General features: G+C 38.8%; 1 protein-coding gene across 2 annotated transcripts in view; it reads left to right on the top strand.

Moving 5' to 3' along the window:
• The window catches only part of LOC306860712 (rho GTPase-activating protein 39-like), a 73,387-nt gene extending 54,260 nt beyond the window's left edge, over nucleotides 1-19,127 (top strand). For both annotated transcript variants that reach the window (XM_079402549.1, XM_079402550.1), the window contains 7 exons: nucleotides 3,760-4,393; nucleotides 5,165-5,263; nucleotides 12,282-12,355; nucleotides 14,513-14,712; nucleotides 15,271-15,362; nucleotides 16,099-16,268; nucleotides 16,351-19,127. In XM_079402549.1, the coding sequence (XP_079258675.1) occupies nucleotides 3,760-4,393; nucleotides 5,165-5,263; nucleotides 12,282-12,355; nucleotides 14,513-14,712; nucleotides 15,271-15,362; nucleotides 16,099-16,268; nucleotides 16,351-16,545 (1,464 nt within the window). In that variant the 3' untranslated portion in view covers nucleotides 16,546-19,127. The remainder of the gene's footprint in view (nucleotides 1-3,759; nucleotides 4,394-5,164; nucleotides 5,264-12,281; nucleotides 12,356-14,512; nucleotides 14,713-15,270; nucleotides 15,363-16,098; nucleotides 16,269-16,350) is intronic.

Raw genomic sequence — 19,127 nt, 5'->3', positions numbered from 1 at the left:
CTTTCTTCTTGCCTTTACATGCCTCATTACCTTCATCAGTCTTTTTTCTTTCTGTCTCATACTAAAACATCTGATTAAAATACAACAATAACGTAAAGGCAGAGTTGTGAGGTTGGAAACATTGACTCAATGATTTAGTTCAGAGCACGCTCATTACATCTTGATGGAGGCAGAACCTCACTAATGTCCAGAAGCATGGAGAAACGCTCCATTCTTACAATTTAATATGACCACATTGTTAAAACTGTATCACTTGGGGCACAGTGTCACATTGACATAATGTCAGGGGGTGCCAAGACATGAAAGGATACCCTTATGTTATGGGAATATACCACAAATGTAATGTGCTAGTCTAGATACTGCATATACAGATGACATCATGTTCATAACCTGTCATCTTCCATTGACTGTTTTTGTAACCATAGTCAGTGTTGGGGAAGCTACTCTGAAACTGTAGTTTGACAAGCTACAAGCTACTCGTAAGTTAAAGTAGTTAAACTACAGTCAAGCTACCCTTTTGGAAAAGTAGTTAGCTACACTACAAGTTACTATCAAAAAGTAGCTAGCTACATTGAAACTACTTTTAATTTTTTTGAACAACGTATATTATAAATAACTGAATAAGTGTCTGAGGAATGTTTTAAGTAAAATATTTAGTGTTTAAAACAATGCAATACAATTATGATTTCTGTTTAATTATGGTTTTATTACACACAACACTCAAATATCTCAGACTGTTACAAAAAGTGAAACCTTTACTTGTCGTTTCTTTGAGAGACATGAACTTGGACAAATAAGGCCATGGGTAATTAACGTTAGTTGTTTCTCCATCCTCCAAATCTGCCGCCACGTCTTGCTCCATCATGGATAATATGGGTGTCAACCCACTTCTGTACGTCAGTGAACCGTTAGCCGCAAGATGCGTGATTAAACAACAGGTGGCGGTAATGGCAAAAAATGAGTTTGTAATCTAACAAGAAGAATATCCTTGCATCGCGCTGATTCGCGCAGGCTCGACAAAACGCAATGTAACTTTTGCTCGCGCTACACCGCTACTTGCTGCAAAAAGTAGTTAGCTACTGGAAAAGCTACACTGTTTAAAAAGCAACTGAGCTACTGCCAAGCTACTGAAAAATGTAGTTAAGTTAGTAGCGTCGCTACTTGTAGTTAACTACTCCCCAACACTGACCATAGTAATGTCAGTATGATTGTGTTTGGCTGTGTCACATGTTTGACTGACACCGCTGAAATACTGAAGGATCAAATATCTCACCTTTCTCTTGTTTTTGTAGATTTGTCTGTCAACACTTAATGTAAAACTGCAGCGCGATGTGACACAATCACATCACAGTCAGCCATGATTAATTTATTCCAATTACTGGTTGGACATTGGTTATCACAGTCTGAGTGGTATTTGTCTGGTCATGGGATTTCAAAATAGCTGTAACGCATTACAAGTAATGCAAGTTTCTGTACATAATCAATTAATTTGTTCAAGTAACTAGTAAAGTAATGCATTACTTTTTAATTTACACAAAATATCTTAGTTACCTTTTTAAATGGGTAACGCCAGTTACTTTGTTTTCCGATTTATGGACTGACAGCTCTCCTGTTGTAATGTTGAGAGAAGTCTAAATTAATAAAAAAGGTGAAATGCAAAAAAATATTACTCAAACCTGCAATAATTAAGTTAAATATATATACACAAATATACTTTATGTATTTATTTAATCCCATTTTATTAACCGATGCCTTTGCTGCCAACATTTGATTATCCAATTCAACCATACCAAGAGGCCAAAATGACTTTTGATATATAACATTTGTGTTCCATAAATTTTTTTTTTTTATTGCTGAAGAATAATGAACTTTCTTCTTCTGTATCCTATTCTTCATGCAATATTGAATGGCAGCACAATTAAAGGTTTGTTTGAGCATGAATTTACATTCCCTTAAGCCTGAGGGAATGAAAGGGCTTTTACATTTGCCAAAAAAATTTTTTATATATATTAAAGGGGTCATATGATGCGATTTCAAGTTTTCCTTTCTCTTTGGAGCGTTACAAGCTGTTTGTACATAGATAAGATCCCTGGAGTTGCAAAGACTAGTCTCAAAACCAAAGAGATATTCTTTATAAAATTGAAGACTCGGTCACGCCCCCCTAAAACGGCTCATTTAAACACGCCCCCACATGTTTACGTCACGGTGTCGAAAGATTTGCAAAACACCGCCCAAATGTATATGCAATGAAAGAGGGCGTGATTTTTATTTTCGCTGTAGTATTGTTGCTGCCGTCGGCGCCATGTCCTGGAGACGCTGTGTTTCATTGTGAAAGCGAAAGTACTTTGTTTGGGCTTCCAAAAGAGAACACAACTAGAAATCAGTGGTTAAGTTGTATTTACAACACTGTTCCAGAACATTTCAGCCCAAATGTTAGGGTGTGTGCAGCACATTTTACGGAGGACTATTTCCTGAACCTGGGAGTAGCCTGCCAGCTGTGCTCAAAGGCTGTTTCTATAAAGTGGGGCAGTTCCAACTTTGTAAGGACAGTCTGGCACTTCTGACTCGCAGCCTGTAAGTACGTTTTCTTATTTAAAGAATTTGCCACTGACGATTCAAATGCGAGTTTTGAGGAGTGTAGAGTAGTGCTGCTTGTTTTTCGTTTCTCCGATCACAAATGCAGACATGTAAAAAGACAGTAGAAGTCATTATAATCAGTAATTATGTCCCCACTGGATGCAACACATGCCTCGTTTATAATGGGTTTTATTGTTTTTGCCGTCGCGCCGGGACACGGCATCACTATACGGTGTTTGTATTGTTTTTGTCGGTAAGGGGCATAACATTTCAGTCTCACGCTTGAGGTATTCGGCCAATCACAATGCACAGGATAGCTGGCCAATCAGAGCAAGCCTCGCTTCTCAGAATGATAAGCTTTGTAAAAATCGGCGCGTTTCAGAAAGGCGGAGCATAGAGGAGCAACAATAATGTACAGTATGTGGAAAATGTGTTTTTTGAACCTTAAACCGCATAAGCACATTGCATTACACCAAATACATAAAATAATGTTCTTTTTAGCAATGTCACATGACCCCTTTAAAACAAACAAGCAAGCCCAGATGAGAAAGTAACGCAAAACGTATCGCATTAGTTTCTGTAAAAAGTAACTAAGTAATGCAATCAGTTACTTTATCAGGGAGTAACGCAATATTGCATTACTTTTAAAAGTAACTTTTCCCAACACTGTTTGTTGCTCTCACATGTATGCTACAACAAGGAATACAATATCTGTTGCTACTTTCATTCCATTATGACTGTTCCATGATGATCATTTAAAAAAAAAAAAAAAATACTAATCCTTTGTGTGTATGTGAACTTTTTTTAAATGAGAGAAAAATGCATTAAATTCAGTTATTAAATTAATTTTCTTCACTGTGGAAGAAGTCATACAGGGATTTTTTTGAGCATTAATGAGTTGGGAAAGAGGGAGCAAGGAGGAGAGAGAAGAGGGGAGGCAGTAATGTTTGAAGTTGGGATGTGATTTCCATATTGGGTCACCTATTTAGGGAGCGAGCGTAATCCATGTGAGCGTTTCCAGGTTTCTGCAGGGAAACTGAGTAAGCCAATCAACTGCAACCTACGCAACACACGCACTCGGATTCAAGTTCCTGCGGCAGTCGTGATGATGCAAATAAACGCTAGAACAGCTGCATCCGTACTGACATCTATCTGTTTCTCAATCTTTCTTTTTGTCTCCAGACAGGAACACTGGAATCCAAAACTCAACAGGACATCTCGCCCCAGGACTGTGACCATGACAGAGTGGGTCGTGGAACCGCCCACCTCACCCATAAAAACAACAACAACAGTCCCCCGCCTTCCCTTGCCAGCATGGGTTCTGGTTACCAGTACCCATACACCACCCTCTGCAAGCCTACATCCGACACTAACATGGAGGACTGGGCCAGCAAGAACCTTAACCAGCACACGCAGGGCCTGTTTCGCCGGCGCGTCTCCATTGCTAATATGCTCTCGTGGAACCGTGGCTCCATTAAGAAACCAATGCTGATCACCAGCGACCGGTCTGTCAAGAAGGAAGCTTGCGAGATGTTCAAGCTGGTCAAGGCCTACATGGGCGACAGGCCAACCAGGTTGGACAAACGCCATGCGGCCCTTCAGGTGGTCACGAAGTGCTGGGGGATGCAAGGCTTGAGGGATGAACTGTATGTGCAGTTGGTGCGACAGACCACTGGAAACTTGAGTTTGAAGAGCCTGGAGGCGGGTTGGGAGTTAATGGCCATCAGCCTAGCGTTCTTCTCGCCTTCTCCCAAGTTTAGGCGCTACTTGGAAGGCTATATCCAGCGACACCTTGAGCCCAGTAATGATAAGAAAAGTAGGTAATTTCAAATATTCATTTTAGATAAATTTATTTGAAGTAGGGGTGTGTGATTATTGGCAAATTATATCTCAATATTTTCTGGGATTTTATCGATAACGATAATAAGACAATATTTTGCGTGTTATTGTGCTGATACCTTAAGGACTGCCGTGGACAGCTGTCTCGTAAGGTTTTTGATATTCTTCATATTCTGTGTGGTGGTCAGTTCACATTGATAGAAATTAATCTTTTCCAATAAGTTTAAACTGATTTTTTTAACTGACTTTGCTAAATACTCTAATGTCAAATCGCACATCGTTAAAACAACAATTACGATATTATCGCAGGCGATATATATCGCACGCCCCTAGTTTGAAGTTTTGTCTAATGCAATTGCATTCATACATTTATAAGTGTGGTTTAAGTGTCTAAATACTTGAGCCAAATAGTGCATTACTTGGATAGTCCAGTGTTTTTGTTTGTGGGACAGGGAAATGACACACACAGGGGAGTGTTTATATTTTAGGCTGTCCCATGTGGATTCAAAGCCTGAAACGCATCTATACATACAAACAGAGCAGGCCAATATTGGTTACACTGCTAAAATTATTATGGCATTGTGCCTACCCAAACAGGATGTAGTGCTGTGGAGGAGAGAAAAATAAAATGCAGGGGTTGCTGCAAGTCAAACGTCACAGGTCATGGAACAATAAAGTCATGTATTGTTCAGACTGACTGTTGGAGCATATGAGTGTATAAAATTAACAGTTTTATTGTATCTGACAGTACTGCAGCACATCATGGAGCAACAGGACATAAAAAACAAGAAGAATTCAAAATCCAGGAAGAAGAGGAGACAGAACAATGAGGAAGAAGAGGATGAGGGTGAGTTTATGGTGGAATGAGTCATTTGCACAGACAATCAGGGAAAAATGCATACAGACATGAGAAAACTTGGAGATGTTTTGGCAGCAAGTTTAGAATTGAGCAATTGGCTTTCTTTTAATCAATAAGTTTGCATTTAAAGTGAATTGGTATCTATCGTTCGTTCTAATTTTCTGTCTGTCCTTCTATCTGTTGTTCTATAGTTGAATCCGTAACGAATGCTGTTTCATGTTGTTTTTCATATTCTGTAAGCTAAAGCATGCTTTATCTTTAACTGAAAGAGAGGCTCCTAAACACACCCACTCATATGCAGTGTCAAGGGGGTTTGGTATACAATGTAAATAAGGGAATCTTCCTGGTAACACGTTTGGCTGAGGAGGGAGAGTATTAATGATGCTTTGGGTCCGCTGGTGGAGGAGGACCACTCAAAGAGAGAGCAGCTGGCCAAGCACAGAAGGGGAGTATCCCCCTCCTCTCTCCCTTTCTCACTCTCTCTTTTAGAGGCAAGATTAAAGCTTTGAGCAACAAGACATTCTGCGAGTCCCACGCTTCCCTGGCCCGTAGCCAGACTGCGCAGGCAAAGAGAGAGAGAGTTTGTGGGTTGAGAGGCAACAAAGATCCTGAGAACGTCTTTCAGTCTTGAAGCGAGAGTGATAGGAGATGGAAAGAGACAGAAGAACAGGCGGATTGAGATAAAAAAAGGAGAACAGGACATTTTTATCAGGTTACACCCTCAGTGGCTGCCATCCAACTTAACCCTCAGCTTTTATCTCTCCTATATTCCTCGTGCACACATTGAGCCTTTCTCAAGTGCCCTGCTCCAAAACAAAGAGTTTGACGAGACAGCTCTGCGTGGGCTCTTAATAATGCAGCTCCAGCCTGGCCTTGGTTAATTACACTGTGCGCTGTCTTCACAGGGGCAGTGCCACGAGACATGTGCTCACTTTACTGCACCAGTTAAGTAATGACCACTGCCGCTGTTTGAGATGGAAGGCTTAAATGTACTGTCATTACCAATAATCTTTCAGTACTAAATACTTATTACATGGACAGTACATCTAGAGCAAGCTTAAGTGTTCATGGATCACCTTTTGTGGTATTCAAACCTACGAACTTTGCCACCAGCCCCGATCTTTTAGTTCATTAACTGTTTTACATGTGATTCTCTAGCGTAGGACTTTTTTTTTTTTTTTAGCAGCCGCTGGCTGAATCCAGTCCGTTTCATCATTTTATTACTACTCTCTGACTGACTTTGATGAAATCGTTACACTGCGTGATACATCACAGTGTGAACTCAGCGGACAATATTTAGCGGATTGCATTTCATATATGAAATGGGAGTGAGCATGTTGAACCCTCTGGTGCTGGTGTCCACTTAAGTGAACATTTTAGAAGCAATATTTAATCATTAAGGGTAGGGGTGTAACGGTTCGGTATTGTTACGCCTACAGCAGGGGGAAAAATTTTAACATTTTACTTTTTATTAGCATTTTATTAGAGACAAAATCTAGGGAGCCCTTTTACATTACTATAAGGTTACAGTTAACAATAGAGCCAGATTAGTGCAAATTAGTGCGAGAGCGCAATTCCAAAACAGCGCTGATGGGCGTGGAAATTTCTGCGGGTGATTAACTGAAAACGCGCAAGTTAAAGAACACTGATGCAACATATCATTTACATATCGACCAACGCAATATACCAAGCGCAGCGTACTCATCAGCGTACTCATCAGGTGTGGGTGATCTACTTACGACACAGGTGCAAAGTAGTTAAAGACATGCTTTATTTGGGGCGTTAAATAATGATGCAAATAATTTGACGAGCGCAAACATTATTAAATTGCATTGCGTGATTCATTTTAATACTCTCCTCCCAAAAGTTTTGCTTCCAAAAGGGGAAACTTCTGCAAATGCATATTCAATAAGGTCATGTCCACGCCTTTTCATCGCTAATCTTCAATGTGCATCTTTAGTAAATCCTGACAGTACTATTTTAACGCCAAAAGACGGTTTGCGCTGGTGCAAGCTGCTAGTAAATCTGGCCCAATGAGTCTAATATTTTGTGAAATGCTCTTAGACTTAATTTCTCTGGTGAACTAACAAGCTGTGGATACTGATGACTTGCCTGAGGTTAATGAAATGCTACGTGACATTTTGTTTTGATGCGGTAGAAACACTGATTGAGAGATTACATGAGGCTTGAGATGTTCATTCATGTTTATTTCTTTTAAAACTAGTAGTAAAGTGAAAGGGATGATCGCGCTCACTCACGCTGCGCTGTCGTTTGAACTGAGGAGTTTATATAGCGATCTGTCACGCCACATCAAAGCATGGCATTTATAGTTTGAATTTCCTGAAAAAAATTGACATGAAAGATGAGACTTTGTTTCTTATCAAAAGTAACCGTAAATAAAACTGGAAGTTTCCAATGAAGTTTCACTCGTGCAATGGTTTGCTGTAGTTGTTCGGTTACACATTTGTTCGAACTGAAGGACCGGTACCGGATATTTTAGGTACGAATGCGTGTACCTTTACTTATCTATATACCTTTACTTACCTATACCTTTATCATCATCTTCAGACCACAATGGTTGATAATCATTGACCTTTAATCATGTTTTTATACTTTGTCATTGTGCTGTTTTTGTGCTATTCCCAATTAATCACATAAGATGGGTTGTAGTTTCATCAATTGGATACAGCAACACTATAGGTTTCATGTGCCATTGGCCTACCATCAACAAGATCATGATCTTTGAACTTCATGGTAAAGATTACAGGATTTGTAGGAGGATTTATGGTGGCATCCATGTTTGTAAGAGTGTTGAGTTCCAGCTAAGCCAGAAAAACAATGGCTTTTCAAATCCCAGCATCGTGTGTATGTGGAAGCCAAATGTCAGGAATGTTGTTGTGGTTCTAGTGGATGGAAGATACAAAGGAAACAAATTCACTTGTATCACACTGCCGCCACTAAACAGTGTTCACTTGTCTCATGAGCTGACTGAAGTGCTGCCGGTTTACTTTAGTCATCCCAAGCATTGTTTTGGCTGCAGTGGAGCATTCAATGTGACACCTCTGCACCTTCCTGCTCTCTGACTGGATGCTGGGAATGTTCTGGAACGGCAGAAGGAATGTGGCTTTACCGTTGCAGGGCCTCACCAGCTGTCCGTGTGCCCCAGGAGATGGCATTGTGGGAAGGGCTGGAGTTCACAGGCCCATTTGAAATGGAATAAACACTCTCAGAGGACTTGTGTGGCACTGTTTTTCTTTTTTTGTAAGGCTCTTTTACTCTCTTGTTTCAGGATGTTTTGTCAGGGTGTGGCCTACTCCTGCCTCCTGTTAGAGGTGCATTGTGGGGGGAAAAAAACAGTATGAGCTCAAAGGACAGCCATTACAACACTGGCACTATTTGTATGCAAAACAGCCCTCATATCAGCTCGTTTCCTTTCTCGTGGTAACTGCTGAAGCGTCCAAACTGTCATTCTTTATCTTTAAGAGGCCGATGATAAAAGAGTGTTTAACTGTAGGATGAGACGCAGGACACATTCACAAATGAGTTCAAGAAGATGGGTGATGGAAGAAAGAGGAATAACGCCAATAAATGAACAGTACGGTATGATGGTATAAAAACAGATGGTGTATATACTACCTTTCAAAAGTTTTTGGTCTCTAAGAGTTTTTAATAGCTTAAAAAAAGTCTTATGTTCATCAAGGCTCCATTTAATTGATCCAAAATGCAGTAAAGACGGTTGAGTATATTGAAATATTATAATTTAAAATATATATATTTTTTTCAATTTGAATATATTTTAAAATGTAATTTATTCCTGTGATGCAAAGCTGAATTTTCAGCATCATTACTCCAGTCTTCAGTGTCACATGATCCTTCAGAAATCATTCTAATATACTGATTTACTGTTCAAGAAATAAACCATGATACACGAGTTGTTTAGGACACTTTTGATGGATAGACCGCTTGAAAGAACAGCATTTATTTGAAAAAGAAATCTTTTGTAACATAATGAATATACTTGTCGCTTTTGATCAATTTAATGCATCCTTGCTGAATACAATTATTAATTTCTTTCAAAGGAATCATACAGACCCCAAACTTTTGAATGGTGTATCATTCCCATGTTATAAATTCACTGATTTTGGTCACAAACCCCTATAATACAGTGTGATAGAGGTGTGAGGACTGCTGAAAAGATGGAGGGAAGAGGTTCATACATCAGGAAATGTCAAAGGGAAAGTAGAGAATAGAAGCCAAAAGTGAGAAATGAGGCAGACTCTTGAGAACTATCTGACCTGCTTGTCTACCATGAGTTTACAGCGTCATACACACAAGAGTCATCAAAACAAAGCTATACATCTTACTGTCTTCGTGATTCACAGATGCCTGATGGCAGTAGACGGTCTCATACAGAACCACCTGTTCCTGTCAGGTCTGACATCGGGAACCTTTGATGACTGTGTGTGTTTATCTGTTTTATGAGGGTTTTCTTCAGACCATTAACTGAAAGAAACCTCATTTGTCTACATATGGACTAGTTTTTAGTTAAAAGTACATCACTTGCCATTTCTTTCAAGATTTTCACTCAGAAATTGCTAGTAAATTTCACAAATAATTACAAAGTAAATCCTACACTGAAAATCCTTCCTCCAGATTTGATGACGAGTTACTACAAGAGACTCATTCAGACAGTTTCTCCAGTACCTCAGCATGCAAATGTTATAGATATGCCTTCTTCATTTGACTGCTTAATCCATTATATTAATCGTGAAAGCTTTATGTTTGGACAATCATTGAACGGTCTTGTCAGAAATGTTAAATGTGTGAACTTTGCAGAGTTGTTACAGCTGCTACGTTGAAGGAATGCTATTTTTGTTTTCATAGTGAGCTTGTTTGACTGAGCATTGTCTTTTTAGATTTTTATCGTCAACATTTTTCCCATATAAAACTGTTACTCCCTCTTCCCGTCTGTATGTTTGTCTGAATGTGCGAGTAATGGCTGTGAAGTGCCTTGAAGCCTCTCTGTGTCTGTTCCTACTGTCTCTCAGGCTTCAGTTCAGCCCAGTCAAACCTCAGTCACCTGTTCGCTGTAAATATCTTTCAGACCCACATAACCACGTAAGGTAGTTCAGCCAAAGAATGAGTCACTTCCTGAGAAGAAACAAGGGAGGGAAAAGCTGTGAGAGTGAGTTTAATGAAACGGATAGCGCCTCGCACTGCAGTGTAATTCTTAGAGGTCAGTGTGTATTAGCCAGAGTCACTAGTAGCTGTATCGCTTTCTCTTTAATATCAGTGTGAGCGATATTTCATCTAGCGGAGCGTGGATGACAGGTTCCATTAGTACTTTAAACGCTGGTTTCCAGCCAGTTTTTCTCGTGACAGTTAAACTTCACGCCTCATGTACCTTGTAGCTGTGAGGAAACATTCACATCTCACTCGAAATGTTCACTTCCAGCATTCTCTCAGCAGGACGTTGAGCATTCATGCTTAGCAAGAGTGAGGGTTTCGGTTTTCAGCTGCTGGAAAACACTTATGAGTCACTGAAGTTAGTCTTCAGTAAAAGAAGCAGCCCTGTCAGGTTCTGGATTGTCGAGTAGCTACTTGCACAGCACTTATGCCTCATCGGTCTTTGTCTTTGTGTGACCTTCTGTGTTTGATCTTATGTTTTTAACTTGATTGCTTAAGCAAATGTTTTTTTTTTTTCCTAGTGCTGTCAAACGATTAATCACATCCAAAATAAAAGTTTTTTTTTTTTTTTACATAATATATGTGTAACGTACACTCACCGGCCACTTTATTAGGTACACCTGTTCAATTGCTTGGTAAAACAAATTGCTAATCAGCCAATCACATGGCAGCAACTCAATGCATTTATGCATCTAGATGTGGTGAAGACGACTTGCTGAAGTTCAAACCGAGCATCAGAATGGGTGAAGAAAGGGTATTTAAGTGACTTTGAACGTGGAATGGTTGTTGGTGCCAGACGGGCTGGTCTGAGTATTTCAAAAACTGCTGATCTACTGGGATTTTCACGCACAACCATCTCTAGGGTTTACAGAGAATGGACCGAAAAAGAGAAAATATCCAGTGAGCGGCAGTTGTGTGGACGAAAATGCCTTGTTGATGTCAGAGGAGAATGGGCAGACTGGTTAGAGATGATAGAAAGGCAACAGTAACTCAAATAATCACTCGTTACAACCAAGATATGCAGAATACCATCTCTGAACGCACAACACGTCAAACCCTGAAGCAGATGGGCTTCAGCAACAGAAGACCACACCGGGTGCTGCTTCTGTCAGCTAAGAACAGGAAACGGAGGCTACAATTCGCACAGGTTCACCAAAATTGGACAATAATGTTATCTGTCATATTCATCTTTTGATGTCAAACACAAATGTTTTCAGTCTACAGCAAAAATAAAGAAATTGGCCTCACTGTTCCAATACTTTTGGAGGGCACTGTATGTATTTTATTTATATATATATATATATATATATATATATATATATATATATATATATATATATATATATATATATATATATATATATATATATATATATATATATATATATATATATCAAAAACATTTACTTTGGACGTGATTAATCGCGATCTATCGTTTGACAGCACTCATTTTTTTTTCTGACTGTGCTGTCAAATGTCGTTTGTTATTTCAATCTCCAACTGTTGGAATGCCTGCAAAATAATATTACGCCCCTGTCACCCAAAGCCTTTCTCTTTCATAACATGTTCGGCCATTAACTCTGAAACCATAGAAAATGAGTGGAGTGGATTGGCTTTGTTTCTAAAAACTTATTTATTGATAAAGAATAAAGAATTTTATGCTTAGGACTTTGATACAAATCACAAACTGTGTTTCTCCTTAAGGCCTTTGAATTGCAAATTTGACCAGAAAAAAAAATTTGCATTGGGTCAATTATGTCATTTCCTTTCAGAGTTCTGTCATTGGTCAGTAATACTGCATATTAATTGTCTTTGACAGGTCTTCCCATCAGCACTTACGCAAAGTACTGCTACCGTAAGCTACAAAAAGTGGCCATTACTGGGGGCAAGAAGGTAAGAGTTTTTTTTATTTGATATTTTTTAAATATATTTTTAAATGATTTAATTCATTATTATGGATTTTATGATAATTATTATTATTATCATCAGCAGGTAAGAGGTTTTTTTTTAATATTTTGTTTTCGTGTGTTATGGATTTTATTATAATAATAATAATAATAATAATAATAATATCAGTAGATGTCAGTTGATATCAGTAGGTGTTGGATTTATTTAATTGTACTGCACATTTCCTTATTTTTATTTTTAAATTTCAATTACTGGCAATTAACTTTCACTTACTGTAAATCTGCAAAGACAAAAATAATTACTAATAACTCTAAGTAATCTTTAGCTAATCTCCAAATCAGTATCCATTTTTCACACGATACATTATAATGTAATGCCTAAATTCACTTGTAGCATTTTAACTGATTGATTTGAGTTTGTTTATTTTATTTATTTAGACAATAGATTATAAAGGGATAGATTATCAAATTCTGTCATTTACTCACCCTCGAGTTGTTCCAAGTTTCTTTCTTCTGTTCAACATAGAAGATATTTTGAAGAATGTTGACTTCCATAGCATTTTAGTCAGCAATTGTTTGGTTACACACATTCTGCAAAATATCTTTTTATGTTCAACAGAAGAAATAAACTCAGATTTGGAACAACTTGAAGGTGAGTAAATGATGACAGATTTTTTTGGGTGAACTATCCCTTTAATATCGGACATTTAATCGCTTATCCGCTACAACAAAAATAATGAATCCAGCTGCGCAGGCTATGGTTTTTCATCAGTTCTTAATTACAGCATTAACTCTTAACATGCTCAGTGACTCCTAACCAGACATGTAGAAGTTGCATGATTCCATCATGTTATGTCAAATATAATTAAAAAGAGTTTTTACTGGGAGTATTGTTTATTTATCGATGCCAGCACTGCTGTTAGATCGTACCTAGGAGTCTCCAAATGGTCAAAAGAAGCAGTATATGATGCAGCCACCTAAAATTGGTCACATCTGTGAGCAATCACAGCACCCGGCCTTTAGGAGCGCTCCATGAGAATTACTAATCCACTAACCCAAACTAAGAAGAAAAGGTTACAACAACCCCCCAGGCCCCTGTGTAAGACTTGTCCATGAGTTACGTCCATGCACACATGCTTCACTGCTAACAGCACTGGCACTAGTAGAAGCTGTTTCCCCTCCCTGTTTGTCCTTTCAAAAGTCCCACCCTGTAATCAGCCGTCCCACCTCTGTCTCCAGCATTTTTACTGGGTGGGCTATTTTTACCTCCGCACCGCACAGCTACGTATTATCCCGCTCAGCGCTGATCTTTCATATTGTGTTACAGCTGAGATGGTGTCTGTCTGATCCTCATAGTTATGAGGGACACGCAGTCCAATCAACAGATGTTTCATGTGTCAGTGGAGGGTTGTAATTAAAAACCTAATTCTGTTTTGAGACAAAAATGAGGATTGTCGTCATTCATTCTCATGTTTTTCTTTCTTTGTTTTCTATGCAAAGGATGCATATAATGACCACAGACTGTCAAGTTCCAAAAATACAAGTATTTTTGAACATTCTGGTCAAAGTCAATAAACTGATGATTATATTACTTTTATGGCTTATAATTGATAAATATTAAAATAATATACTATTTTGTCTGAATAAATAATTGGCTACATAATACTATAAAAACTAAAATCATTAGTTTTGTTTTAAGCACTACAAGTGTATTCTGTGTGTGTGTGTGTATATGTCTGTGTGTGTAATTTTTATTTTTTATTTTTTTATAAATGCTGTTAGTTGGAACTTTCATTAAATAATCCTGAAAATAAAAAAGTATCATGGTTTACACAAAAAGATTATGCAGCACAACATTGTCAACATTGATAATGATAATAAATGTTTCCTGAGAAATTCACAGGAATAAATTACATTTTAAAATATATTAAATTAGAAAAGTTATTTTAAATGTCTAATGTCTCAATATTATTGACTGTTTTTACTGTATTTTGCTCAGATAAATGCAGCCTTAAAAGGCTTACCAACCCCAAACTTAGTACGTAACTGCTAAGTCTATAGAAATTTGATATCACTACATTTTATTAGTTCTTTTACCCAAATTGCAGTCACAAAATATGTACAATATTTGTTTCATCTATAGGGCCTGAGGAAGCCTACTTTGGAGGAGATTGATCACGGTCGGAACGCCATCGTCACCCCGTCTCTGTTCGGCAGCGCTCTGGAGGAGATCATAGAGAGGCAGAGTGACCTCTTCCCCGAGAGGAAACTGCCCTGGGTGCAGGTGCAGCTCTCTCAGTATGTGCTGGCCCTGGGTGGAGCCCAGACGGAGGGCATCTTCAGGTGAGACAGACAGAGAATCAGGAAAGAGAGCTTATCATGGTGTTAAGTATCTCATATGTAGCACATTATGTAATTCAAACTCTGCTAATTACTAAACTACATAGCCATCCTGAAGTATTAAGTATTACTACTTCATCATCCATGAAATTACATGCAACAGGGAAATGTTTTCTGTTAATCCTGTGCATCATGGCTCTTTCATGCCATCTTAAGCCTGTCACATTGGCTCCACCTTGTGGTCAAATGATCCAGCACACTATTCTTAGCCGGGTCCCACATGGTGCACTTGATATGTCTTTTGTTTGTGCATGTCCATACGGTCCTCGAGATTTTAGGCTGTCCCATTTGTCATTTTATAATTGAGTAGGCCCCTTTATTGCTACAGTGTAGCCAAAGTGTGGAGCACAAGGGCTGAGGGCAGCATTTAGGACAAGGTTCTTAGTGCTATTGAAGTGTCCAAACACTTGTGGCTATTAAAATAGGTAAATAGCTTTCAGAAACAGACGAATATGTGTATCATAAGCAGTCTTTGCTGAAGCTGTTGTCTTCATTTTGTAGAGTACCAGGGGATATTGATGAGGTGAATGTGCTCAAGCTACAGGTGGACCAGTGGAAACTTCCAGACAACCTCTCTGATCCCAATGTCCCTGGTGAGAACATCAAACATTCACAGTTATATCTCAAACAGCCTTTACATGGAGAAAGTGAGACCTTTAGACCAGAGGTTTTCAACATTCTGGATTGAAGGCAATCCCCCCCCCCCCCTGTTGTCTGACATTATATCCCCGAATATGTATATATATATATATTAGTATTTCTGCTGGGGGGGTTTAAGTACTCTGACCTCATCATGCGGCCCCCTGGTTGAGAACCACTGCTTCAGACGCAGTTTTGTTTGTTGTAGCTGGGAGATAATTGTTCAGTCTACAAAATACTGAACATATGTCTTTCCACAAATTTTCAGCAGACAAAAAATATTGGACAGACAAATTAAATATTAACAGTCTTTCTCTTCATAGAAAACAAACCAAAGATATTGGACACATTTTTCAAATACTCTCTAGAATGACAACAATCCACTCACACTAATAACACTTGTCATTGATTATTTAGGGTTTCGTTTTGAAATTTAAATACAATTGTCAAGTTTGTTTATTTTTTTTTATTTTTTTTGGTGCTCCAATGTTTCTGAAAATTGTTCATCAGACCATTTAATATGGTCTTTAGGGCAGTACACTCATTCTCAATAACTTTTCGTTTGCAACATATTCTGTCTACTTAAAGATTTATATACTAAAAGATAAGTGTGACTATTGCTGAATTCCTATAAAATATGGACAAGCAGGACAGGAATGTAAGGTTTCTCTCTCTCTTTCTCTGTGTCAGCGTCTCTGTTGAAGTTGTGGTACAGGGAGCTGGAGGAGCCGGTGATTCCTCAGAGCTTCTATAAGCAGTGCATCAGTCACTATGAAGATCCCGATGCAGCCGTCAGTGTGGTTCAGTCGCTCCCAGAGCTCAACAGACTCGTGCTCTGCTACTTCATCAACTTCTTACAGGTAACGCCATGTGAACACAACCCTGCGGTGCGAGACACATTAACAACACTGATTTCAATGCTCTGTCTTTCTCTTATGCCAGGTCTTTGCTCAGCCGGTGAATGTGAGTAGGACTAAGATGGACGTGAATAATTTGGCGATGGTCATGGCTCCAAACTGCCTGCGCTGTCAGTCTGACGATCCTCGAATCATCTTTGAAAACACGCGGAAAGAGATGTCCTTCCTCCGCATACTCATCGTCCACTTGGACACCAGCTTCATCAAGGGCTTAATCTAGTTATTTTGCGGCATAGCTCCGATTTAATCATCCAGGAGATGATGGGAATCAGGACCTTCTTTTGCTCAGAGAATCATCTTTAAGCATCCTAATATTAGTTCAGACAACGTCTCAACTAATGCAGCTTTGCCTCAATGAGAATCATCCTGAACTTGACTCTTATGACTCTTCTTGAGGCCACATATTATTTGAATTGAATCAATTGACTGAATTTGATTCCACAACAAAACAAATGCATGACATTTGTCTTTTCGGGTTTGTTATTTCTTCTGCCTTTTATATTGATTAGCAGGGAAATATATCCTTTGGACAATCATAATCGTAATAACACACATGCAAAATTACCTGCAGCATATTTCCTTAATTTAATGCGGTATGCGTGTTCTGATTATTTAATAGCAACTGTTTGTAAGCTCAAGTATGAATGCAGGGAGAATTTCTGACTTCGGTTTTGTGTATAAGGCTGAGCATAAGCAAAAAAAGGTGAATTAACATTGCAGAGCTGTTGACCACAAAGACAGCTCTGAAATACTAGTGGTCAAGCTTTAAGCTTGAGGTCTGGTGCCTTACATGGAGAATGATCGCTGATGTATAAGATGCATAAGTGCCCATAAACACACCCTCCACATTTCTGCATTGTCATAGACTCCAAATGAACTGATACCACAAGCAATTTTAATTCAGTCTCTCACAGTAGTTTTCCCAGTCGTCCCATTCGGAAATAGAAAATTACATTTCCAGATGTGGTTTGGCTACATCCAAGATGATTATGCAGAACTATTCTGTAGTAAGTTAAACCAGAAAACAGATTGGAACCAGGAACCGCGCCTCTCACAAGATAGCTGCTGCTCATTGGCCCACTGAAAGTGCAGAATTGCATACTTCCCTACTACATAGTATGTGAAAAACAGTATGTGAGGTGAGTAGTATGTCTGAAATCATAGTATTCAAAAAACAGTAGGCAAAAAGTTCCCAGATGACCTACTACTTCCACCAGAACCTTGAAGTGTGCATTTGAAGGACACTTTATCTCTTTAGTCCACGGGAGAAGATTTATGAATGACAGTGAAGCAACGCTGGTAGGTCATATGACGGTAACAACATGGCGGATGTAGTACATACAAATTTCATTTCGGACATGCCTTCGGTTTCAGTTCATCCAGCAGGGGGATAGCCAAAAATGTTGTTCAGATTTGCCCAGACTGAATAAACACTTAGTCTAGAAACATGCTCTACAAGTATGAAAATACAAAAAACACAATTATTTTGCCAATGCGGGCTTGTCGTACAAATGTAATTTCTTTGCAAATGACTATTGACTTTTTTACACTCTTATATTTCCTTAAAACACTCCTCCTGTCTGCCATTCGTTAAATGAACACATAGCTCCGCCCCAAACTCACACCATGTTGCCATGTCAAGCTAGTAGCCTAAATGTTTGAACAACATGTTTACATTTTTCAGGGGAATCAATCTACAAATGACTGACTTCTACTTGTCGCTGCGTTATTTTGGGAAATAGGAAAGTACTTAAACCTCAATAAGCTGACAAGTATTATTGCGTTACTGTAGCCATACTAAATTCACTCAAAGTGGAGATATATATACCCTTTATATAACTACTCTCATTCACTATTTCCTAAGTTAGTCCACTGATATAGTACACTTTAAGAAGTGAGTGAATACTAGTGAGCGGGAAGCAGACGCCATTAGATGCAGGAATTCATTCGTCACAACACTTGACGTAACAGTGCATGGGTATTTACTAGTAGTTAACCATTGAGCATACATAGGTCGTACACTCGTTACAGTGCATTATGGGATTGAGCACTAATGTCCACTATGGTTTTGGACACCAGTGCATCCTGGTAAATGGCAGTCCTCTCAAATCCTCTCAGAAACAGATTACCTTCAGATGGCTGTGCCATTAAACTGATGTGCTCAGATTCTCTTTAGTATTACTGCCATGACAGCCCTTTACCTGACAGAAAAAACTGACTACAGAAGAGAGTTTATGCTAATGTTTGCTTTAGTGCCCCTTGAGGCAAAGCTGAGAATACAGTGTGCACTTACATCATGAAACCGAAATCGATCTTGTGTAGCGAAGCATTTAGAAGACTTCAGGTCTTCACATCAACACTGGTAGCATCTGAAGTCTGTTCTTGATCCATTACTCAAAACTGAACTTCAATGATTCATCTCTGATATACAATCAGTCACATTTGCTATTGATATAACGTGGGCTCCGCCATCAGCTCTGCCTGTGCTTCTGTATATAAGCCCCTCATCTGATGGATAGTTGCGTTTATAAAGCCAAATGGTGAAAGTGAGTGAGCCCCTCCCTTGTTGCACTTCCCCCTCAGTTCCTTTCCCTTCCTGTGGGTCTGTATGATCACCGCAGAGACTGATTCTCCTCTAGCACTCTTACTGTAAATGCTTCTTATGGATTTTGTCTCATTTTGTTCTATCTGTGTGAGGTTGTGTGTAGGAGATGACAGTGATTTATGATATGAATGATGTGTTTAAATTTGCATAGTTTCATAAAGAACTCTGTAATAAAATTTGTAAATTTGTATAATTGT

Source organism: Barbus barbus (assembly GCF_936440315.1).
Source record: "Barbus barbus genome assembly, chromosome: 41".
Lineage (NCBI taxonomy): Eukaryota > Metazoa > Chordata > Actinopteri > Cypriniformes > Cyprinidae > Barbus > Barbus barbus.
The sequence above is the reverse complement of the archived record's forward strand: the minus strand, read 5'-3'. Positions and strand labels throughout refer to the sequence as shown.